General features: G+C 45.9%; 1 protein-coding gene across 1 annotated transcript in view; it reads left to right on the forward strand.

Annotated features, from left to right (window-relative positions):
* Window positions 1-26,204, forward strand: part of LOC119383549 (DNA replication licensing factor MCM3) — a 42,719-nt gene that overhangs the window by 13,312 nt on the left and 3,203 nt on the right. The window contains exons 9-16 of the mRNA XM_037651764.2: window positions 125-279; window positions 2,206-2,414; window positions 5,874-5,963; window positions 10,412-10,496; window positions 10,594-10,723; window positions 16,709-16,859; window positions 18,773-19,008; window positions 21,084-21,184. Of these exons, the coding sequence (XP_037507692.1) occupies window positions 125-279; window positions 2,206-2,414; window positions 5,874-5,963; window positions 10,412-10,496; window positions 10,594-10,723; window positions 16,709-16,859; window positions 18,773-19,008; window positions 21,084-21,184 (1,157 nt within the window). The remainder of the gene's footprint in view (window positions 1-124; window positions 280-2,205; window positions 2,415-5,873; window positions 5,964-10,411; window positions 10,497-10,593; window positions 10,724-16,708; window positions 16,860-18,772; window positions 19,009-21,083; window positions 21,185-26,204) is intronic.

Raw genomic sequence — 26,204 nt, forward strand, 5'->3', positions numbered from 1 at the left:
GGAATTCGTTATATGGAGGTTCGTTATAAGCAGGTTTAACTGTAAAATAAACCCTGTCAGTGTATTTTGAAGGAAATATTTGATGTTCTTGTAGCTGAAACCTTGGCTTTCTCTCTCTTTACAGTGACATTAATTGCTTGCTAATTGGCGACCCGTCAGTGGCTAAGTCCCAGCTGCTGCGATATGTCCTCCACACGGCACCGAGAGCTGTGGCGACTACCGGTCGTGGTTCTTCTGGTGTCGGTCTCACAGCGGCAGTCACTACTGACCAGGAGACAGGTACGAAACTTGGGAGAGAAGGAAAGAAAAGGTGAATTGTAGTGCATAGGCCTATGACATCATGACAGCCTATGACATCATGTCAGTGGCTGCAGCTGAATTTACTTTAATGAAAGTCCAGAATGGTTAGAATGCCCCTGTTAGGACATAAGCCCTACAAATGATGCATACTTCACTACCGACTATGACAGTATTTTCTGTTGTAGTGGACTGACATGCAGTTTGAGCTAGTTGGTACACTCAAACCTCATTATGACAAAGTGACATCTGCCACGAAAATAACTTCGTTATATCCGAAAATTCGTTATAAACGTTTATTTGTAGCACTGTATCAATGACACTATTCTTCATTTACTTCATTATAACCGATAATTCGTTATATCTGTGTTCATTATATCGAGGTTTGAGTATACAGTGCAGACCACTTATAACGTAACCGCATATAGTGCAGGACCGGTTATAATGCGGTCTTTTTCGACTCCCGTTCACCCTCCCATAGAACCGCATGCATATGCATACCGCTTATTGTGCAGTCCCCCAAGATGAAATACCGTTTATAATGCGGTTGCGGGAAAATATTTCCGACAAACGCGGTAGCGAGTGCGATTCTCAAAGGAGGTACGCCGCTGGGGAGGGAGCGACGAGGTCGTTACGAAGGGCGAGGGCACGCACAGTGAACGAACGAGGGGCGGAGGGAGGAAAAAGACCGCGGCAGCGCTGTGCGTGCTCGCCGAGTGGGGAAGGATGGTGGTTGCCTAGGCGACGGAGTAGCCTCTGCACCGGCGGCGGCAAGGCTCCGCGGCCGCTTGCCGGCAGCGCGTTACGCGTGGAACGTACGATCGTGTCCTCATCAAGTGCGCTTTAAAGTAAGTTTCCTGTCGGGAAAAGCGTCGTCGTTATCACACTTGCTACAGATATCGCGTTTGCGACCTCGTCCGCAAATTGAAGTTTTGCGGCTTCATGACGCGAGCTTTCGCCTTTTCTGCCAGTGCGCGGACTTAAACGAGCTTGGCGGGCTTTTGTCGCCGTTGATCTCCCGGCCGCGAACACAAACTTCGTATCGCGCGCTGTTCTTAAGTTAGTGCTTGAGTGCGATCTTTTCGACGTCCGATCTTCATGTTGTCTTGGACAAACTTCCCACGACAACATGCTGAACCGCACGCTAGGCCTAATCAGCGTTGGTTGCTTTTCGGTAGCGGTCGCGGGCGATAAAAGTTGCGGTTTGGTGCGGAATCAACGAAACTTTTTGCGATGGCTGCACTTGATGGGAAGAGAATCATATAGTTAATGAAAACGAGGGCATGGTTGGCACATGCAACTCTCGAATTGTGGTTCCGGATTCGACTGCAATGTCTTGGACATCGCGTGCGCGCCCGTGAAATCGAACGATCGGTACCGCTCAGCACGTGAAATTTCGGTCGCGATTCGACATGGTTTCTGTGTAATGCGCATACCTCGAGGTGGCCTGAAACGTAGTCGGCGAATTTCCGCGATGGCACTTTGTTTTGTTTGCTCTTTTCCCCCGTGTTCATTTCGTTGGCAATGCAGGTCTTTGGCGGTTAATTTTTGAACATTCGGAGATTTAAGTGGTTGTAAGCGCCCCAAATCGCATATGTCGATTATCGGACACGCGAGGCTACATGCTCAACACGTTTTGCGCAAGTGCAGCCTTTGAAGAAGGTTGTTTTGGTTATAGTGCAGATATTCGCGACTCCGGCGACTTACGTTATAAGCGGTCTATACTGTATTGGTGCATAAGTGAAGGAACTATTCGGCACAAATTAGACGAGGACGAAAAAACAGACACCCGTCCTGTTGCTTTGCATGTTTTTTGTCCTCGTTAAACTCGTGCCAAATAGTTTCTTCACTTATGCAGTTTGAATGTTCAGCTCGTAAATTTTTTATGGTACAATTTTCATCTTCTAGGGGACAAACGTCTGGAGGCTGGTGCTATGGTTCTCGCCGACAGAGGTGTCGTCTGCATTGACGAGTTCGACAAAATGTCGGACATGGATCGCACGGCCATTCACGAAGTCATGGAGCAGGGCCGTGTCACCATCTCCAAGGCGGGCATCCACGCGAGGCTGAATGCGCGCTGCAGTGTACTGGCGGCGGCCAATCCCGTGTATGGTCGGGTGAGTCGGCTTGGATTAGTATAAGTCGCTAGCAGAGTTGCTAAAGGAAACCATCAGCTAACGTTACCGTAAGAATGTTGGACTGGGCACGTCACTACAAGCAACATTTCGATAAGTGGACTTGCTTTCATCAGTTACTGCCTTGAAGAAGACAAGACCACTGGTCAAGACATTGCCTTCAGTGACATTCTCCCTGCTTAACAACTTTTTCATCACTTCAAGCCACCAGCTCCCTCTGAATTGCTGTCTAGTAAGAATTTTGTATTGTCAGTAGGGTTGTGCAAATAGTAAATTTTAGGTTCAAAGCAAACTCGAAGCGAATAGAGATTTCGTTAAATAATTTCGAATCGAATTCGAAAAGTATATATCACATATTATAAAAGAAAAATAAGCATACTTGTCATGACCCAGCAAACCTGCACAATATTTTTTAAAACTGAAACAATGCATGTGCAAATGTCATTCTTTTTGGTTCAAGGGGGATGGGAGCAACTTTACTAGTAGCAGGATTTGACTTTCGGTAGAATGCAATGATAACTAGGGGTGTGCGAATATTCGAAATTTCGAATATTTTTCGAATAATGTTTGCTATTCGATTCGCACAGGAATTTTACTATTCGAACTTCCCAAAAACAAATATAGTCAACGCCAGACTGAAAGTGACCCCTTCAGATTTTCAATATGCTTCACCTCATTACACTCTCGTATTGCGGCAAAGCTGCCTTTCAAGCTCCGCTACAGTCAAGAAAACGCTGGTTCCAACGTGGAGATGAAAAACGTGGCAGAGGTGGGGGCTCAAAGAATGCTGTTTTGAACCTGAAATTTGGCCAGGAAGTCCGAAAAATCGGACGCCGAAGCTTTTTAGCATCCAAAATTTCAGATGTTATTATATATCGATGTCTACGAGGCAGATTTGGAACTCCGGACTTGAAGGGAGCACACCCTTGTCCGTCACATCAGTTGGGCTTCCACAGAAGTTGAAACAGGAGGAGAGGCTGAGGAAATGGCATCTTTGCCTATCACGTGTAAAGTGTTGTCGGCAACACTTTGGTTGTACCAAATCATGTACATAAATAGAATTCGGCCTCTACATGTTGCTTTCATGTTGCTATCTCATAACAATATGCTTAGGAATCGTCTCCAACTTTTTTTTCTGCAATTTCGCTTCGAAGTATTCGAAAAATATTCGAGAAATATTTGAAAAATATTCTATTAGATTCGCACTCACATTTCAATATTAGAATTCACTTCGCACCCAAAATTTTGCTATTCACACAGCTCTAATGATAACCTGTAAAGTACATTATGTTTTAAAATTTACTACACTTACAGCATATAAGCTGGTATAACGAGCTTTTAAACTTAAAAAATGGTAAATCGATGTGAGGGTAATTTGTTCATTTAACCTTGAAGTGGGGCTTCGCGGCAGTGCGGATTTCCCCTGGATAGGTCTATTCATGGTATGGCACTCCTCCACTGCAGTGAAACCACCTTTACAGGGGTTACATGCGGTTTGTTTATGTCTATTCGTTCATTACGAATATTTTGAAATTTAGAATAATTCAAGTTAATTTCAAAGCGAATTCGAATACTGTAATATTTGTTCGAATATTCGAACTGCTCAAATATTTGCACATGCCTAATTGTCAGTGTTTCTATTACTTCTTTATTGCTGCTTTATTGATTTCTATTGTCTGCATTAACTGAGGTGTAACAAGAGTCATTACTGGTTGGTGCACCCAGGGTTGCCAATGGTGGCTACTTTTCGCCAAATTGGCGAATTTGAGAGGCCCATGGCGACCTAAAATTATGAATGGCGACATGGCGAATTTTTGGCGATTTTCGGCTTAGGTCTCCACTGAGTTATGCATCCTGAGCCCAGTGTCTTCCCAACGAATGAGCGGCAACATTCTCTCTATTTTTCTTGGTTTTAGACCCCTGAGTAGAATGTGCGCATTAAGCGTCATTCGGTATGTTCGTCCCATAGCTCGTGTGTATCTCCTCAATTCATCTAGATGCAGGAGGTACTGGAACGTCCCCCAGTGACATTCCAGCAAAATTTAGGTCAGCGGACTGCCTTGCAAACCGCGAGGGGGCAGTGTATGACTATAAGTTTATGGCTATAGGTGCTTTAAGCTTCTCTAAAGTTCCGCTTCTGAAGGAGCTAGACGACGGGTTGGCCGCGTGCTCCGACCATTTGTTCCGCCAAAGCTCCAACTGTTCTGAATAGCTTGGCGACTTATTCACAGTTGCAGTACCCCCAATTCAGCTCGTAAAGGCTGTTTTGGAATAGCGAAGAGAGGCGGATACGCGGCTATTTGTGCAATAAACAAATATTTATTGAGGCATTTTCCACTGCTCTCGGTGAGCGTGTGCAAAGAAAACAATTGGTATGTAACATTTTACATCGTCTATCTGTTCATTAATAACGCATTGGATTGACACGTGTAGATATTATAAGTGACTATATGAAAAGGTCGGTGGCGTCCGGTATCATATTAGTTCACACTGAAAAGGTGGAAGACTCACTAATGATCGGTTCCTGTAAGAATTCTCTCGAGTTACCTTCAATAAACATTTTAATCATTTCATTTCATGTGAGGGTACGTAAAGCTGTCTACAAACAACGCTTTCACGGTTTTCGCTTAAGGTTTAGCACACTTTTACCCTTGAAACGAGCGGACAGGGATGGGATATCATGAGCGTTTCATTCATTCACCCTTGCGCCACCACGTACATCTTGCGGCTAGTCGGGAAAGCAGCACCATGGACTGCCATGATGAAGCGGGAGATACGAGTAGCATTGAGAAACGTCAATTTAAGGGTCTTGGATGGTACTGTATTCTACGGTGCTATACGTGAGTGGAAATTTTTATTACTAGTTATGCCGCACATATCTAGAATGTGTGGAGATAGGTTTAGCACAAAGCTTACCCTACGAGGCAACCGTGAAGGGACGCGACGTTCTCCACTGCCGCAGCGAACAAAGACGCTACGGCCGGGTTCGTCGACTCCGGCACGGCGCAGAAAAGGCACTCTAAGCAGGATGTCAACAAACAACATGGGTTTATTAACCCAAGATGCAGCACAGTACGACGGTCACGGGCTTGCAGGCCGTAAAAGGGAACTCCGCAAGACCGATCGAGTACGCTTGCCAGCGGCGCTAAGACTACCACACAAAGGGCAGCAGTCGACAATGTGTGGCAGGGGTCGGACAGCAACTGCCCACATTTGCTGATCAGTCGGGTCTAATTAAAGAAGCTGCACTGCTTTTTGAAACAAAACACGAATTGCCCACTTGTTTTCTGTTCCGGAATGTGTGCCCCTTTTCTGTTGTTCTTGTTCAGAGCTATGCAATACTTTTGCGGTATGTTGTACCAAATAGCCGAGTGCTCCAGTTGGTTAATTTATGTCCTGTCACAACAAGTGAAAATTCTTTTCATCTGTTCCTTGTTTCAGTATGACCAATACAAGTCACCAATGGAGAACATTGGCCTCCAGGACTCTCTGCTGTCTCGTTTTGACCTGCTGTTTATCATGCTTGACAAGGTGAATTGTTTTTTTATTGGCAGGATAGTTATACAGTCGATCCCGGATATATCGAACTCGAAGGGGACCGCGAAATAGTTCGATATATTGATAATGCGAAATACAAAATATGCGCATTTAAGGCTTTGATTAAAGCACTGCAGGCCTTGACACAGTTTTCGGAAATCGTAAAAAGTGCGAACATGACGATTTGCTCATATATGCTAAAGAACAAGGCAACAACTTCTTTTGCAAGTTACCGCATTTTATTTAGCATGAAAATAGTCCGTAAATCTGTCTTGCTTCTTGCTCACCGTGAAGTTCACCAAGTCGTCGCCAATATCATTGAAGCTTTCCAAATAAGCAAATTCAGCACCTTCGGCCACAACAGTGGTGATCGACGCTAAACGCCGATGCAAGCTCTGTAGCGCGGTGAAGGGTTTAGCGGTGGCAGCGGCGGCATTGGCATCTTCAAACCGCACAGGTCCATTTCCACAGCTCCGGCAACGACAGCTATGATCTCGGCATTGATGCAGTCAGAAGCAGCTACGTCGTTATCTGCACCGATGAAGTCGCTCGCTGTGCTCCCGTCCGATATGGCGCCCGGAAACGCTAATAAGTCGCAAATTCACTGACGCTTTGTACACCGTAGTCAGCAGTCATGACGCTCCCAAAGTCGTCACCTGGTACGAAGGCCCACAAGGAAACGGTGCACGATGGTGCTTTACTTGACGTCGCTCCAAGCACCGATCATCATTTTTATCGCCACGAGCTGGACAATGTTTAGTTAGACTCCCGAATGACGATTTATCAAGAACGAAGCGAGAAGTACAGAAGTCCACATGCCGCAACAACAACGCTGCACAAAACATTTCTCCACCGTCGACATGTTGGCGATAGCGATGGCACTTGTGGCTTTGTAGAAGGCAGCCTTTGATTTAGCGAGAAATGCGAGAAAAACGTTGCCTCCGAGATGTGTGTTTTAAAATCGAAAGCACCACCGTCACGAGGTTGCACATCTCGAAGGCCATGCTTTTCGGGCCCGCATGCCATCGTGTGCGAACAAACAAGGAAGGGAATGCAATACAAACATTACAACGAGGCTGCTTAGTCACTTCGCATTCTCGTTTTGGTGCCCCCGGCAATCGGCCTTTTTGAAAAACACTACGCCCGCACGTTAAGACCTGTGGATCGCGCATCAAAAGACCGGTGCACTGACAAGCGCTGCGCAACGAGCTAGATCAACGCAATGGAATAACACTGCCTTTCTTCACCTGCACGCGACGAGGGATCGGAACTTGTTTGAACGAGGCCAAAAAATTATCAATATTTGTTAAGAAAAATGCACTTTCTGGGCTTTGGCGCTGCGCAGCCTTCGATATAGCAGATGTTTCGCTGTGTGGGGCTTCGATATACGTGCGCACCAGCCCCATACATTTGCATGGGAAATTCAAGGGGATTTCTCAACTGTTCGATATAGCCAATAATTCGATATATCCGAGTTCGATATATCCGGGAACGACTGTACACAAGATATATCGTCCATTCGAAAGGAAAAAAAGCAGGGTCTTGGCAGAACAAGAGCCTTGACCACATTTCCTTAGGAGTAGCAGGGAAGCAGTGGTGTCACATCTCTTTTTTGTCTACAGTACAAAACAAGCCGGTTCATTATGTCAGTAAGTTTCCTGAGGAGCAGTGTGGCTTTTGATGGGTTATATGGGCTGGTACTTGTTCAAAGCACATTGCCATTAAACAGCACATGAGTTTCAATACGCTAATTGAAAGGCTAAAATAAGGCGTGCAAAGTATTAAAAATAACCGTTACATTTCATTAGTTAATGAGGTAGTTTGAAATAGGTGCGCAGCTTATTTTAAATGTAGCAATTTTTCTTAGAACCATCCAAGATTTTCTTTTTTTATCTGAACAGTAGAACCCTGAAAGACTGCTCAGAAGTGAAGTTGGCACTTGGTAATCCCGCTTTTATCTCTTCCAAGCGAAGCTTGTATTGCCTGTCAAGTGTTGGTGCTGTACGCATTACCACAAAAAGCGTGGTGCCCTCTAATGCAAAGAAATGCAGCCCTCGAAAATGTGCCGGTTACATGCGCATTTGTATGCGCTGTTTCCCAATAGTCAGTGCTCTCTTAAGGGAACGAACTTTCTTGTTTCTGGTTAGACTGATGAAAATTGGCACAAAGACTAAGAATGACCTCATAATGTTTCCATAAAAATTTCAAGATGATATCACAAAAACTTCCTGAGAAACAAATAATTTCATTACTGGACCTCGTGGAGCGGCTGGAGAGTTTAAAAATGACATAAAAAGTTGGTAAGCACTGTGTGCAGAGGCGAATGTATGCTGAAGGGGGCTGAGTTTTCAAAGTAATTTTCTTGCAACACTAAAAATTGTAGTTCATGTTTTCTCCACTAATACTTCGATGAGCACATTTGCACTACAAACAAGGAACCCTACCAAAAATTTTTAAAAGACTAAATTAAAAAAATAACAATGCAGCCCCCTGGACCACCGTTCAAGGGTCATTAAAAAAAAAAAAAAACTGAATCAAAATCTGTCAAGTAGTTGCAAAGATATCTGCTCCACGAGCTGAGCAACATGCCGAAAAAACAGTATTGAGAAAATGAGGTTCAAAGTTTTGCGTCACGTTTACATGCCTAATAGTCACCAGGGTTGTAGTCCTTAGTGTCCTTTGCAGTGCGGCATCGCTTGGCCATCTGACCTTCAGCCTGATGAGCTTTCGCAGCCTTTTTTTTTCCACATGGCATCTTTTTCGGCTGCTCTACGAAGTGCATGACGTCCAGGTTGGAGACCAAGAGACGTGCAAAATTGGGTGTAGGCATCGAGGTCTTGTGGTGAATTCCCCAATGTGATACATTCATCACAGACCAAAAATCGCTTAGCGATCCCTTTCCAATCGTTTTTATAGCTTGCATAGCCCGAATGTTGTCTTCAAATGACTTGCTGTTTTCCATTCGCGGCGACGACCACGCATTTTTCGTGTCCGCGCCGCATGCAGTGCAGGTGAGTACCATTTTTACCGCTAACCCGCGCTTAGTTCCGTACTTCATCTTGAGTCCCGGCTCTTTGCACTGCGGGCACAGGGCACTGCCAAACAGACCATTCAGGGCCGCTCGTTGCACGAGGTAAAACTCATCTTCGTTTTTCGTTTCGATGTCACTCTCGTCCCCTTGGTCCATCAGTGACATCTTGCGCTCCGTCGCAGACACTGCTCTTAGGGACTCCTGAACAGTCGCGGCGCGTTCGCGAGATGCCTCCGCTGACACGAAACGAGGCTCTAATCGGGCCGAATCGTGCTACTGGTGGTGCTGGCAGACGGCCTCGCATCCTCGCGCGAAGTACTCGGCTGAGCATCCGCGATGTCTGCAGCCTGCGCGGAACGACGAACGGATGTTTCCTCCAACAGCACAAAGCACTGCTCCAAAGGCATATTAACAGTTTCGTCGATGCTCGCAGACGATGCTCCGTGCGTGCTTGTGCTTGGCTGCGAGTCCTCGTTGTTGCTGCTTGCAGAAGTCGCCAGACTGAATTTCTTTTTCACGGTCGGCGGCTTCGGCTTACGATCACCAAATCGCTGCACAGTCTTGAGTTTCTTCTTGAACGATCGCCGGTCCATGATCGCATGCGGGAACGGATCTCAAAACTGCAGTGCGCCAAACTGGACAACAACATTTTTCTCCTTTCATGAGCGCCGGTCTTATCGCAGCGCGATGCGATCTCGAAACCACGCCGCGACAAGTTGAAAACACACGCAGTAAGCGTCCCGTCAGCTGATAGAGCAGACGACCTTTGCACTGATTGCTACAAGCGACCGCACGGGCGACCAATGCGGAGCCGCCGTGCAATCACGTGACGCGCGTCGCCAATCAGAAACTGTCGTGATACCTTTAAACTTTGACTTGCTGTGGGCTTGCTCTTGCCTGGTTCAGCCAGCCGAGGCGGCAAATTTGAAACGGAAGAATCGCGCTACCCATAGAGACAAAGATGGCGGCGCTAGGTTACATGGATGCGGAGATATCGCGGCTCGAAAAACACCGTTTTTTTTTTTTTTTTTTCATAATTTCCGTGAAATTCATCACCACCCTAGCTTCGATGAAGATTTCTTACGTCATTTCTACGCCGTTTTCAGGGAAGGAACTTCGAAATTAGATAGAAAAGGGGTCACAGAATGTGAAAATGAGATTTTCAAAAAATCGATTTTTTTGGCCAAATTTCGCGATGCCAAAGCTGCGTCCCCCCTTAACTATGGGCTTATCAGCAATTTTTAGACGCCAATCTGATCTTTTATCGAGGTTATCAAGGTGACTTGTCGTTTCACGTTGCCGCATTTCATTGTTGCCTGGATCTAAATGCATGACGCGTTGTTACATGGATATGAACACAGTTTTTTTTTTTCTCTCTCTCTCTTTTTTGCATTTTGTCACGGGGCACCAGATGGATCCTGAGAGCGATCGAGAAGTCGCGGACCACGTTGTCCGGATGCACCAATACAGAAACCCAGGGGAGCAGGATGGTGAACGTGAGTCACACATCTCTCCTAAAAATCGCGCGGCCGCGACTTTTGTGACGTCACGATTTGGAGCACCGTAACCTTCCATGTTCCGGTACATTTCTAGCTCTGCCCATACGAAGCACAGCAGACCTACTCACAACGCATGACCCAGACCAGCTCGAAAAAGACAGTGACAAGGAGACGTCGATCTACGAGAAGCATGACGTGTTGCTGCACGGTTCCAAGCGAAGGACGTAAGTTAAATTGAGACTGCAGGTCAAGCTAGTTGCACTGGTTTCACGTTGGTCTTTTGTAAAGTTATGCGAATAGCAAAATTCTGAGTGCAAAGCGAATTCGAATATTAAAATGTGGGTTTTTGGACTCCTAAAAATTTTTCAGCGATTATATACATCATGACTGAAGTATATAGTGTGGTGTGATTCTTCACAAGTGTCCTCAAAATTTTAAGGTTTCTTTTTGTTATACAAACAGGGATGCAACAGCTGCGCCAATTGCGCCATTTTTATACAATTTGGTATTTCTGCGCCGAGCTGCGCCGAAACCGCGATATTTGTCGAAATTGCGCAACGCTGCGCCAAAACGCCCCAGGTAACCTCAAATTTTTTTCGGTTGTGCCAGTTTTAGCCTGGTTTTAGCGCGGAACGAAGCCCGCATTGGCAAACTAATGTTGGAATAAGCACCTATCCAATCCGATCCAGTGGCGATTGACTCAAACATGACGTTTATCTGTTCTGGCGGGTTTGCTGGTGGGCCGATGGGCCTAAATGTAGTTTTTACTGCTGGTTCAAACGCTGCTCCACAAGGTCATTCAACATGAGCAAAGGTCAGCGGCCATTTAATGTGGAAGCACCGCGTAAAGAAAGTTAACTGGCAAGCGGGCCGTTTAACACGTGCTGCAAAGTGGGGATGTCGTTATTGTTAGGTGGAGTGCACGAATGCGCGGGTTGTATATGCAGCAAAGTCTTTTTAAATGTACTGACGAGTAAAGTGTTGTTTTTAATGTACTGACGAGTAAAGTGTTGTTTAGAGAAGTACTACACATGAAAACCTTGACCGCCTTACCGAACAAGATCGCCAAGGTCCCCCCCAACTCGCGGTGAGGTCGACACCACTATGTGCTGAAAAAGGCCTTCCGCTTTTTGGGAAATGTGGACATCGGTCTACCCTTGGGTCTACTAATCATTTTGACTTTGACGCGAGTGCAGCCACCGCTTTCCTGGCGCGAAGGTTTGATGGCAGGTGCTAACGAGCACACCAGTGCGAGTTATCGCCGGCAACCTTAACGCGATCAGGGTTTTTATATCTGCTCGGTAGCGCGTGTGGCATACTGCTTTTTGTACTACTGTCAATATATTGCACGCATTTTATGTGCGACGGACCCAAACATGCCGTTGGCTGCCGCCTCCCGAGCGGAGACACAGATTGTGTCTCGCTTGCAGAAACGAAAGCAGCTCGCCATTGCTGCGTTTACCCAACGAAATCTTTGCCGTAGCCCTACACGAGGTCACGAGCGGTGCGGGTAGCAATACTCCTCGGGAAAAGCTGTCGTACGGTAGAGCACGCGACCGACCCGGCAGTGACGGCGTTAGCTTTGTTGGTGACCCGCTGCACGAAACTAGCAAAGACGTTCGGCTCTACGCGGCGACAGGCACTGCGTACAATGAAAGTATGCCGATTTTCGCTGTGCATAGCTCTCTTCCCCACTATATATATATATATATATATATATATATATATATGCACATTTTTCCTGGTTTGTCTTAGACGTTGCATAACATAACACACCGGACTTAGACTTTTCTCTTGAACGATGTCTACATATGGTGGCTCTCTTTAAAATGGACTTTCTCCTCATAGATCTTAACAGGGCGGAATACAAATTTAAGCGCATCGGTGCTTAATAGAGTGGACTGCAATAGTGACGTGATCAGCCGGTGGTGTAGGCCAGGTGTAAAGGACCTTGGTGCAAATTCATCATGCACAAGGCCTTACTGGTTTCCGCGAAATTCATTGATCTTATTCAGCATGTTATGTGCTGAAAAAATGATTGCGGTGACATCGAAAGATTTGCATATATATTTTTTTGTTACTGTTCCAAAAGCAGTCTTTGTTTGTGTTGTTTGTGAAGCTGCTCCAAATTTGGAATTTTGTGCTCCAAAACGGAGCTTTTTTTTCCCGTAACCTGCTCCAAAAGCCAGATTTTCCTGCTCCAAAAATTGCTCCAAATCATATTTTGGCTGTTGCACCCCTGTACAAACAACAGCTGGCTAAAGGAATCGTTACCTTGCAACACATCAGCCCTGTCAGTACATCAGCTTGTGTAAATGCAGAATGTCGATTGTACAAAATCAGACAGACACGAAGCAACGGGCTACAGAAGGGACATTTGCAATTTACAGATAATGTATGTTGTGTAAAAGTTATGTGTGGAGCTACCTAGTTAGCTTTGGAGACGTTAACAGGCAAGATATTTACAACTTATCATGATATATTGGTAAACATCAGAGCGTAGGGCTTCATTATGTATCATAATTAGAGCTGTGCGAATAGCACAATTTTGGGTGCGAAGCGAATTCGAATATTGAAGTGTGAGTGCGAATCGAATCGAATATTTCTAGAATAGTTTTCGAATACTTCGAAGCGAAATATCAGAAAAAAAAAGTTAGAGAGAATTCCTAAGCATATTCTTATGAGATAGCAACATGAAAGTGTTTCTTTTTGCTAGGTTGATGAAGCGCTGGCAGGGTGGCGTTTCATAGTTGTCTTATCAATAATGAGGCAATGTAGAGGCCGAATTGAATTTATGTACATGATTTGGTGCAACCAAGGTGTTGCCGACAACACTTTACACGTGGTAGGCAAAGACACCATTTCCTCAGCCTCTCCTCCTTCAAGTCCGTAGTTCCAAATCTGCCTCGTAGACGTCGATATATAAGAATATCTGAAATTTTGCATTCTGAAAAGCTTCGGCATCCTTGCATACTGAAAAGCTTCGGCAATTTCAGGTCTAAAACAGCATTAATTGAGCCCCCACCTCTGCCACATCTTTCATCTCCATGTTGGAACCAGCATTATCTTGAGTTAGTACATTTGCGACCGTAGCAGAGCTTGAAAGGCAGCTTTGCCGCAATACCGGGGTGTGATGAGGTGAAGCATATTGAAACTCTAAGGACCACTTCCAATCGCACGTTGACTGTGTCTTGGCAAAGTTCGACCGTGACGGAGCTTGAAAGGCAGCTTTGCCGCAATACCAGGGTGTGATGAGGTGAAGCATTTAAAAATATAGGGACCACTTCCAATCGCACGTTGATTGTGTCTTGGCAAAGTTCGACCGTGACGGAGCTTGAAAGGCAGCTTTGCCGCAATACGAGAGTGTAATGAGGTGAAGCATATTGAAAAATCTGAAGAGGTCACTTTTAATTGGACGTTCACTGTATTTGATTTTGGGAAGTTCGAATAGTAAAATTCTAGTGTGAATCGAATCGAATAGCAAACACTATTAAAAAAATATTCGAAATTTCGAATATTCGCACACTCCTAATCATAATACTACATACTTGTCTCGACAGACCAGTATTGGTTTTAACACCCATGTGTTGAATATGTTATGAAATATGACACAACTTTACAGATACTCAATATTCACTCGATATTTGCAATTGCTGTAACTGCTGGCATCATATGAAGCCCTGTCACACAACGTTAGCGAAATTTGCTCTGCTTTGTGTGATGTGACAACGTCTGTAACACCAGATCCGGGATGCAGAGATCGACCGCAATATCAGATTAACTCTTTCATTACCGCGCCTATTCAAATCTATCCCTGGTGATCGATGCTTTGAATCGTCAATTTTAACATGTTAAATTTGTTTCTCGTGCACCTAGCGCCTCCTACTAGTTAGTGCAGCCACTGAACTTTCAGAATCAGTTTGAGTTTGCCCGTTTTGGCAACATAGTGATTTTTGGCAAACCTTTGCGCAAACCAATGTGCTACGAAAATGCACTTGGCTGGCGAACTTGAAAGAAATGCGTGCCGCTTGGGGTTATGCTTCAGTAACATCAAAGTTCTATAATCAAAAGAACTATTGTAAGTCAAATATCAAATATGGTGTCAGCTTCGCAATTTGACAGAGTTCAGTGGTGATATTGGCCTCAAATTTATGCCAGCTATTCACTAGAAAGCTGTTGTTTGGAGTCTAGGAAGATTTATTCTACCAAAAATTATTTCCAAAGGTCTGCCGCATCTATGATGTGTGGACGTGGCCTTTTCAGGCAGTTTCCAGACACTTCAATTTCGCTTCTGTTGTTATATCAGACACAGGACCGCATCCCGTGTCGCTAGTCGCTCCTATGGCGGCGGCGTCACGCGCGCATGGGTGCGCTGCGATAAATGCGTGCCGCTCGAAACTATCTTGCAACCCCACCTGAATTTAGTGACGGCGAGCTTTGAGTCCGAAGATGACAGCACCTCAGGTTCAAGCTCTGAGGGCAACAATATTTTGCGTCAGCCTGGGAGATCCGCAGCCGTTCAGGGGTTGGTTTCATTCACGGCCTCAAGTGGTCTCCACCGCACGTGTGTAGCTGCTGACCTTTGTGCACAATCTTGGAGCTACTCTGGTTGCGTGCGAGGTCCACAAGTCGCTGGGGCGCGATGTGCTGGCGCCGGTTGCAGAGCTTCTCCTCACGACAAGAAGGCCGCCGGAGCACATCTCGGCCCCACACTACAGAGCGGTGCGAGACGTTTTGGGACTGTGCGTGATTTCGCTTTTTTTTTTTTTTTTTCAATACTATCTGCAAAAATACGAATAAATATGCTTGGATGCTTATTTTGGGACACCAACCTATGCGTAGAGAGGTGGCTCATGGAAAGAGGTGACGCCAGACGAACTGGTGAAGTTCATTGCACATCTGATTTATATAGGTGGTGTTCACATCGCGGGCATTCATCTATATTGGAACACCAGCAGGCTATTCTCGTAAAAAAAACCAAAAAAATTATGCGAAAAGTGCACGGAGTGCACCTGTCTCTCACGAAAAACCAGGAAATGCTTCACTGCATTGCATAAGCAGCGAAGCAGTACCTCGGTTCAGGTTTTCTTTTTGTGTGTGTGCACTTTAATAAAAACATTGCGTAGAACATTTATTATTTTTTATACTATTCGTGGGTCATTTATCTTCAAAATGTATATTCTGAATTTTCTTTGTTCTGAGTGTTTTTGCATATATAATGTTTTTTATTGCTCTGTTTATCAGCTGGCAGCGAAAAGTTACAGACTTTCAAATTTTTATACATTCCACAATATTTTTGTTGCATTACAACTTATATTTTTTGGAAAGACCATTTCATTGTGCATAATTTGGTATGCTGCAATGTATGCTGGAGTACTTTTCAAACTGGCAAAAACTTTCTTCCCGAGACATATGAAAAATAACTATTTTCTCACGGTAAGGCAAGAGTTAAGATATCTTATTTCCTAGTCTTCACACTCGCTAATTAGTATCATTATTTCACATGCTAAAGGTGCGTAGAAAACTTGGGGGATGTGTGAGCTTCGCTTTCAAGAGTAGAACATGATAGCGCAATCGGGCCCCCTGCGCATCGCCTTCTCAATTGCTAGCCTGGCTTTGGTTTTCAGTGCACACCTCAACCGTGCCATAAGGAAACAAACGACTGTGCGCATAACATTGGCCGTTTCAAGCTATCCTATAATGCCTACTACAAGTACAGTTGTTAATTGTCCACTACGCCATAATTCTTGCTTTTGCGAATCACTGAAGGGCCCACTTAGCGTCCATAAGGCAACACAGCTTTGTAGTGGGTGGGCCTTTTTAAACACCCACTCGTTGCGCAATTCACATGTTTTGACGCCAGGCACGATTCTGCGCTTCTGCCATGCAATATACATGCGTTAGGAGACTCCTTCTACTACATGACATTCATATAATGTTTCTTTTTCCGATGCAGCTTCAAGCAATAGCGTGATCTGCATCTTTCTCGATTTTTCGGTCACGGACAAGATGATGATTTTTCACTAACAATCAATGACGCTGATGCTGGAATTTCTGTGAAACGAGCTCTTTAACACTATCGCGTTAAAAGTTTCTGCAACTTTAAAAATATGTGACAGACCCAAGCAGTTTTGAAACAGTTATGCCATACACAGACCTCTTCATGTCATAAAACGCTTATGCGAATGCCTGCTTTCTTGCGCTTCCAGGGAGAAGACGATCAGCGTTGAGTTCATGAAGAAATACATCCACATTGCGAAAGGCATCAAGCCAACTCTGACCCAGGCAGCATGCGACAAGATTGCTGAAGAGTATGCTCGATTGCGCTCCTTCGACACCGAGAACACGGATGTTGCCAGGGTATTTCACTTTTCCTGTTTCTTTTCTCAATTTTTTTGTGGGCAGCATTAATAGTTCTTCTTGTGTTGGGTGTACAAATTAAATTATTTTCGATATATTGGCACTTGCAGTGTGATAAGTATTTCGTCTGTGAAGGCAACGCGTTCGTGCGGCGCACTTAGCGGTCTTGCACAAAGAGGCAGCATGAATGGCGGCGTGGCGCGTTGGGTTCTCGCCTATTAAATGCGTGCAGTATGCATACAACTGCGCTAGGCCACATGCACTACTGGGCAGTTAACTGAAGATGCTTATCGTAAGCGTTGTTAGCGATGAAGCTGTACTGGCGCGTTTGGCAGCTGTCGCCATCACGCCTCTGTGCATTTCCGCTGCTTATCCGTAAATACCTCGCCGCACGGCGCCATAATAGCGCCCCCTTTGAATTACTGGTCTGCTTCACCCCATAATGCTTTGGCATTGCGGCAACACTGACTTTCGGACTCCGCTGCTGTCACAAACAGGTCGACTCGCGGCAGAGGTGGGCAGAAAGTCCGAAAAATCGGACGCGAAAAAGTTTCAGCGTCCGAAATTTCGGATGTTCTAATACATTGACGTCTATGGGGCTGGTGACGGTGCGGTGAAAGCATCCGAATTTTCGAGCATGTCCGGAAAATCGGGCGTCCGAAAAATCGGCAGTTGACTGTAACGGATTGACACGCGTTTGATGATCGAAATGCGGCCCTCGCTAAATTCACTCTTTCCTTCGCTTCGCTCCATTCATTGGCTTGTCTCCTACTGTCCGAGTGTTCCTCCTCGCCATGCCAGGACGAAAAGCAGGGAGCACATATACCTGCAGGCAGACAAACAGGTTCTTTCTGGTGCTGACATGATTAGATTCTACTGGTGACATTACAACCAACGCTGGGAATACCGAAAAGCCCAGAGAGGAGCACGAGATTTTTTTTTTTTTTTTAATTTTGTGGTGCTCTTGTGGCGTGTAGCACTGCTGCATTTGGCACTGCTGATCGTGATGGCACTCTGAACTCGATGTGTGCTGTTGCGTATTCAGCATGCAGAACGACCACCGGTAGTTGAGGACTGCATGACAAACACGAAGGCCAGAAGACGGATCCCCCTTTATTCATGTGAAATGCGCTTTTTGTGCGTTTCTTAGCCAATCAACTTCAGGCAAAACACACATAGAAAAGCGAGTGTCGGCGAGTGAGGAATGCTCGGTCCCATGTTAAAGGGGCCATGACACCCAATTTTCAATCATAATCTGTGTTATGTGGATTAATCCTTGCGCATTCACAAATAAGCTGGCGAAATTTTCGTGCATTTGGTCGAGCACTTATAATCGAATATTTTTATAAACACGCGAGCGGCCAGAGAGTCAGCCAACACTGGTGCACTCACAAGTCGTGACGTAACAAGCAGCTAGCTGTGCAAGCGTCTGCATTACGGCAAACGATATCATTCCGTGGTTTGCAGCGGCTGAAACGTTGGTGGAAGTCGACGGCTTCGTTCCGTGCTGCACATGACGTCACACACGCCATGGAAAAATGGAGGTCGCCGGCAGTGGGCGGAGTTTACAGCCGGCGACTTCTAGGGCTTGTTTTGCAGTGAAATAGTCTTTTACAACCCACTTTTGAAATCCGTATAGGCAAAATAGACCCTTTACTTCTAGTTTTCGCTGAAAACCACAAATCTTTGTGCGACCGTGTCATGGCCCCTTTAAGCGGGAAACGTTGAGCACACAGAAAATGCACACACAGAAATGTACAGCAGACACCACAGCACATCTAGTTGAAATTTTTTTAAAAATTATCGAAGGTGGTTTAGGGGCCCTTAAAAGTCATCTTGCCTTGGCACAAGCACTTTTGTTTGCCACTTGATGAGCACCTCTCTGCACTCCTGACACTTGCTCTTTTCTCCAGACACAACCAGTGACGGCTCGTACCTTGGAGACGCTGATTCGTCTGTCGACGGCGCATGCCAAGGCTCGCTTCTCGCGCACAGTGGAGCCTGAGGACGCTCAGGCAGCCATCCAGCTCGTGCAGTTTGCCTACTTCAAGCGCGTGCTCGAGAAGCCCCGCAAGCGCAGGAGGAAGGACGAGGGCGACTCTTCGGACGAAGGTGGAGATGACGACGACGATGGCGGCGATGAATCCAGGTAGGAGGGCCGCATGCTTCTTTAGTGAACTAACCGGTACATGTGGGCTAGTTGGTACACAGGCGTCGTGAAATTAAGCTCGAAAGAAAAGACAACAGGGACGAACGCATAAGACAGGAAGACGTGCTCTTAGCAACTGAAGTTTATTGAAAAACAGAAAAATATACACATACAGGGGAAAAGAATTTTACATGATAAAAGTGGCACGCTTCCTCAGAATGAGCGAGATCATAACAAATAGGCCTACATGTGTCAAGTCTTTTATCTTGTCAAAATTTTTTTTCCTGTGTGTATATCTTTCTGTGTTTTTCAGTGAACATCAGTTGCTAGTAGTGCATTGCCCTGTCTTATAGGTTCCTCCCTGTCATTGTTACTTTCGTGCTTCATATGCCTCTTTAGCTTGAGTGTCGGATTACATAATGGTAATGAGGTTTTGTCACCGTACTGTATCTTCTTCTCAGGTGTCTTTTTTTTTCAGCACGTTCAATAAAGTTTTTGGAAGATGATATACAGTATAACCTCGTTACAATGGATCCGGTTACAACCGACACTTGGATACCACAGATCAATCTGCGGCGTTACGCGAACCTCCCTATCTGTTCCATTGATTGAGCTTCATTTACAATGGATTCTGGTACAACGGACATTCGGACATAATTGATTAAAATGTGAGGCCCGCAAGGTGGTCAGGACCCCTTTACAGCGGACTTTTCTACCACGGACATTCCAAATTCAATAACTTCCGACTTCAAACATCGCCTGGCATACTTTCGGGACGGGAACAACGCGCCGCGGATATCGAGGTACCGATTTAAGAACAAAGGCCACCAATCTCCGTTCCATCATTGATCAGTTATGCCTAGCCACGTCAACAAAAAATCGGCGTGCAGCATGCTTGGTCTTGCGTTTTGGGGTGCCGACGCGCGAAATTGCTAGCCGCTGCCACCACTGCTCTGAGCAGTCGCTGCACTGTGACCTCGGCAGGGGGGTACGCTGACGAAGCGTAAATGCCCATCCGCGATTCCGAGGAGCCAGCGGGTGATGTGATTCGTTGCTTGCGATGGAGTGCATTGCGGCTTCTTCGCTGTTCTTGCCCGCAAAGTTCGGATTCGTCTCGTACATGGGCGCCGTGAGCGTAGTTAGCCCTAGCCAGGGCTTCGAGCAGAAAGCTCGGTTGTGATGTGCGTGGCCGCGGTACGTCAAGTACGTCAAGCTTGATCGCGAGTACAAAGGGTTGTCCCCGGATCATCTTCGTCACGAGGTACGAAGTGCTGATGAGCAGAACCCCTAACCGCGGGTGTGACGAGTCCGAGGCACGCGACTGCGATGTTCGTGCGACGTGATATCGTAATCTGACGATTGAGCTTCCGCTTGAAGCTGCCAAAGTAAAGCGTAATTACATTCTAAACGATCGTCGACCCGTGAACACAGAACGAGTGCGAACGCGTGTAGCGCGATTTTCGACAACCGTGACCTCGCGACGCGCAAGCAGCAGATGACGCTCTCCCGGACCGAGAAATGGCAAAAGCAGCCAATCAGAGGCCTCAAAACGAAAGTTAAACATTTTCTTTTTGTACACTTGTTTCTGAATGGAGAAGCTAGCTGAAGCGGGGAATTTGAATACAGAGAAATGCTCTTTTCGACGAGCCCAGAATGGCGGCGCCTGGTTGCCCCGTTGCAGAGTTATAACTTTTTGAAAAACGCTGCGCTGTTTTTTTTTTGTTTGTTTGTTTTTTGCGATTTCCGAATTAATTCTTGCCACCTTGGCAGGTGCAACAAATTTTTTACAGCACTTCTATGTAGTTTCCATTCTTTGACCGCATTTTTGCCTCTTAATTCTGTTCGGTTATAACAGACCTATTCAGCGTTTACATAAAAGTCTGTTGTAACAGTACTTGGATTTTACATACTCTCTTTACAACAGACCGAAATCCTCTTCACTATGAAGGTCTGTTGTAATGAGGTTATACTGTATTTCTAAACTTTTTGTTTGTCATTGCAGTAAAAAAAGGTTTCTTAAATTTGTTTACCAGTTCCTTTCATGATCGCTAACTCATCCTACCCTCTCTGTGCAGTGGCACCAGCAAGAAGTCTACAAGCACAGCTTCAAAAAAGAAATCCGGTGAAGGTGGTCATGATCCATATGACTTTGAGGAAGGCAGTGAGGAACCTGATGGTGAGCATTTTAGTCGGGCAAAGTACAAAGCAATAAGCGATGTTTGGTTGGCACTTTTAATGTACAGTACTCACGGACTGAAATAGGGCAATTGAGGGCTGAGTAATGCGCATACAGTCAAACCTCGTTACAACGAACACCACATTAACGAACATTTCAAATTAACGAACTTTTAAGAAATCCTGTGCCGACTGCTTATAGTTTCAATGTAAAAATATTTCACTACTACAAACTCCAGAATAACGAACATTTCAGAATAACGATCGTTATTTAATTCCCGTGTAATTTTAACAACACCTCAGTACTACGAACTTATATCCCGAAATGCGAGGATTCTTAGACTTCAGTGTAGCAGACGATGCAGTGCGAAGAGCGGACGCTCTCCCGCAAAAACCTGAGATGGCGCGGAGGTTTTTTTTTTTTTTTTCCCCCTTCGTTGCGGAGGCGACAGCGCATCAGGTTTTGTAAAGGCCCAACCGCATGCATTGCACGCGACTTTCGAGCGAAGGCGGCAGCGACAAATGGGCTCCGTCGCGACGGGAGCACCCACACGTTCGTGTCACGATTGCTCGATTGAAAACTATTGCGTGCACGCAGGCAAATTATGAAAAAGAATTACAGAGTAGATGAATGACAACATGCCAAATTTATTATTGTCTTGTTTGAGATAAGGATGCCATAAAAGCATTTCATGACTTTCTTTTTTCGCAATCTTATGTTTAACCGCGACAGTACTATCTGCTGTGATCCCATGGGGCGCGCGGAAGCGTACGCTGCCTACCAACGTTACTAGAACAAACTCAGTTTCAAAGCTCCGTATCTCCGCCAGCGGAGGAGGGTGGTCCGAACGGCGGTCGCGAGAACTAGCGGCGCTGCAGTTCCGTCTTGCTCCACTATCGGCGCGTCGTCTGCTGCCACGGCATAACGCTGCGGTGCACCGCGCAGTTGCTCGCGGCAACTGCGCGGCAACTTTCTTATTGTATTAGTTAGGTGGATGCTTAGGTGGATAAGCATAAGGTCGTCTGTATGCATTGGCCCGCATGCGTTGTTCATTGATTGGCTAAGAATCGATGTTCGGTCTATATTGCCACGCCCACTTCTTGTTTTATTTTGATGTATTCGGGTTGGACCAGCAAGGACGGTTATCAGCGCCCGACGCTGTCCGCGAAGCAGTGTTCGAGAAGCTTCGCGATCGTAGATCGTTTTGGTAAGATTGCGCGCTGCACGCGAATGTTCCAGCTTTGTCGAGAGATAACGCCGCCACCAGCGATATCGCTGGAAAGTTCGATAGCGCCTGTATAAAATCCGACGCCCTTGACCGCTTGTCACTTGATCGACGGTCGACGCTCTGTTCGCCGCTTTCAGTGTATTGCTGTAGTTTGACTTTGAGTTTCTCGGCCACAAGTTCGGCCGAATAAAGAGTTTCAACTCGGACCTGCTGACTGCTGCCTTCGTCGACGTCACGACCCTGTGACAATATTTGAGCCGTCTACATTGCGCTTAACTTCCAGGCATAAGAGTTTCTAAGTGAATGAGGGTTTTCAGCGTAATTTTTATAACTACCACCACAATTTTAGCCGCTGCCGTCTTATCTAGACCAAGAACAACCCGACACGTTTGTAAAAGCCTTTATAGTGTACAAAGAAGCGTACTTACTCGAGATACAAAAACGTTCTAGAAAAACAGTACTCGTGTTTCTACAATTTATTGAAAAAATTGTTTTCGAAAAACATTGCCAATGCTCTGCAATGTTTACAAGACACGTTTTCGCGACGGTTAAAGGGATACTGACCCAAAATCGGAAAATTTTACGAGAACTCCGTAAATGAAATCTCAGTGTGCGATTACATCGAATAGATGTCGTCTCTGAGCAATTTTTTCAGCGATAGTTGTATTTTCGGTGTCTCATCTTTCTACGTCGCATCCTTCTACGGTGCCTTACACAATTCGAACAGCTCGGCCGTGATGTGAGCACCGAGCAGTTATTCGCGCGTACTCTGTCACAGTCGTCAGTATTCAACTTTAGTTTTTCAACTTCACCGAGCAGATGTTCCATGCCCGCAGCACTTACACTGTACGACAGCCGTTTGCGTTTCGTGCTGTAGCCGTTCACTACGCAGTTAAACTGCTCGTCAACTACAATTATCTTTTGCACAAGTAAGTCTCCGTTCCCGAAGCAAAGTGTGGGATTGGGCTAGTTGGTATTACATTATTAAACTGCTCAGCGCAGAAGATTTGACACGGTACAGCTAGAAAAGACGAGAACCAGCGCTGGTCCTCGTCTTTTCTATGTGTACCGTGTCAAATTTTTGCGCTGAGCAGCCCGTTCCCGAGCCGGCGAGTGTAAAATATTCCGCACATCTTGTTGGATACCTCGTCATAAAATCTCTCGAAAATCCACTGCTTTGAAGGCATGGCGACAGCCGACAACTGATCGAATGTCAGTGTAATGCAACTCGCAGTCTCGGTAGCGTATATAGGTAATCGCCTGCCTTTCGTTTTGTTGTTCTATTTCTGGCGGCTCCTCCAAACTGGGCACGGGGCTTTCGCGGGACGCCGTGCGTTTTGGGGAGGATTTGCGCCAAAACCCCGAACATTTTGGCTTTGAAATGTGGGGTGGAAGTGCTGGGAACAAGCGCGGCACGGCACCGGGCGCGAGTTCCCACTTTCCACGTGGGATCAAAACCTCTTGTCTCGCAACGACACGACGATAGTGCTTTACAATGTCGTTACTCTCAAAATGAACGTCACAGACCCTGCATTTCGCAGTAAGCTTTCTATCTTTGCGATGCGAAGCTTGAATGGCGTAGGGTCTTTTGGAGGTCCGAAGAAGTGTCATGAAGCGGAGTCGTCGTTGCGGTAGCCGCTCTTGCAGCCCGGCGCAAAGCAAGTCGGCATACCGCACTGTGAATCTGTTCGCCCTCGTTACGCTTCGTACATCACTTCGTACAAGACGCTAAGCCCGGTCAAGAACAGTCGCAAAAATGACGAGCTAACAAAGCGCAGACGACGCTGTAACCCACGTGCGCTCGTACATCGCCGGCGCCGATCACAACAAGCGCGAGCCGCGGGAGCTAGACGTGACTGCAGCGCCACTAGTTCTCACGACCGCCACGCGGACCGCCTCTCCGGCGGAGCTTTTAAACTGAGTTTGTTCTAGTAACGTTGCTGCCTACGCTACGTCACACTTTGCAAACTGCGTTATGTTGGGGTTAGTCCACGTGGCGCATCTCGACAACGTTTCCTCTTGCTGTCATAGAATGTTCAACAAAAGCCGCAGCGCCTCACATCGTTGCTTCGCAGGGAGAAGGGCTACCTCACACAACGACGATGTTGACATTGCAGCAAGCTACCACCAAAACATCAAAACGAACCGTCGATCAAAATTAACGACAAAATACGGCCGCTGCCTCGCTCTCCGCGTGAGATGGGGCTGTAAAGAAGGTAGTCTATAACTTGCATTCTTTGAAGTACGCGCCGATTGGAAGCATCACGAGCAAATTGCAACCGAAGCGAGGGTCAGAGATGCTGCCATGTTGCCGGATATTGTCATGCTCACTTCCGGCCGACAAGCGATGTTTTCTGGCTTTCCAGAAACCTGCAACGCGACAAGCGACGGCGATGGATGGCCCTCCGCGACAGCAAATCCTGTCGGCCGTCGCTCAAAACTCACGTGCATGCAGTTGGGCCTTAAAGGATTGCAGCGATGACATGGACAACGATGTCACGGTAGCACCCGAAGATCGCGATGAGTCCGTGTTGGCCACAGAGCGTTGGACTACTTGAGGAAACTCCGCATATAGAAAAAAGCGGAACAGCGACCGAAGCGCCGCATAAAAATGCGGACGGTCTAGAATCGTTCGTGACACAAGATTTTGTGCTGCACCCGTCAAAAAACGATATTTCAAATAAACGTGCCTTGTCTGACGTTCACGTGTGCATTGTTGTGAGAAACGAGTTCAAGGACGTACCGTTGCAGAGGTAGGACGTTTGCGTTACTGAAATTCTATTGTTATGGTAAATTTTTGGGCTTTCACTATAACGACCTTTCAGAATAACGAACATTTTTCCGCGGTCCCCTGAAGTTCGTTATACCGAGATTTCACTGTACTTTCATTCAACAGATTCAGCATTTCAACAGATGCAAATATGAGTGAAAAATTTTTGCTTCATACATTTTATGATTATCGAGAATTATTAGGTAAACAACATTATAAGAAAATAAATAGCATCATCGGCTAGACCAGCTTTCTGGAAATCTTGCCGCATACTTTGCTTTTGTGTTTGATGAAAAGAAGTTGCCAAAAATCCCCACAGGAATTGTGCTAGAAAACTTTGTGGAACTAGCATATCTTTTGTTTTAATGCAGCTATTAAAAATCTACTCAGAGATTTGGAATCTGCAGAAAAAAACTGAATAAGTGTGTGAAATTTCATTCTGTTCACTCAACTATTAAAAACACACTTTTTAAGGCCCACATCTCCCCTTATATGAGGTGTCTCTTATAAGAAGGATGCCAGGTTTTCTCTTCAACCCTTGTTTTGATGTAGGCACACCGGTGTCCCTTATACCCAGTTGTCTTTTAAATCAGCATCTCTTACGAAGGGGTTCAGCTGTATTGGGTGCGCATTGTAGGACACCGGCCAATCAAAATAAATCCACTGTAGTTCAATAAAATTACAGTTGAATACCGCAGCAGTGGTGAAATGGAAGAGGCATCAGGAACTTGCTGGTTTTTCTAGTGGGTAGAAAACTAGTACTCCGGCCTGGCGCTCATTGGTGTATGGGTGCTCAAGATGGCGTTATAGCATATGTCTCTCAGCGACCCTTAATTAACCACAGGCTTGGTGAAACGGTCGAGCATCTACTGCTGGGCACCTACTAGTAACATAAGCATGCTTCTGGCCGGGTGCTTGGCAGAAATAATTTATTAGTCGCTTGGGAGGGCACCCACATTGGGCAACTGGTGGCATCACAGTGAATCAGGAGTGATGAGGAAATTTTGTTGCAGTGCTTTACG

This window comes from Rhipicephalus sanguineus, chromosome 2 (genome assembly GCF_013339695.2).
Source record: "Rhipicephalus sanguineus isolate Rsan-2018 chromosome 2, BIME_Rsan_1.4, whole genome shotgun sequence".
Lineage (NCBI taxonomy): Eukaryota > Metazoa > Arthropoda > Arachnida > Ixodida > Ixodidae > Rhipicephalus > Rhipicephalus sanguineus.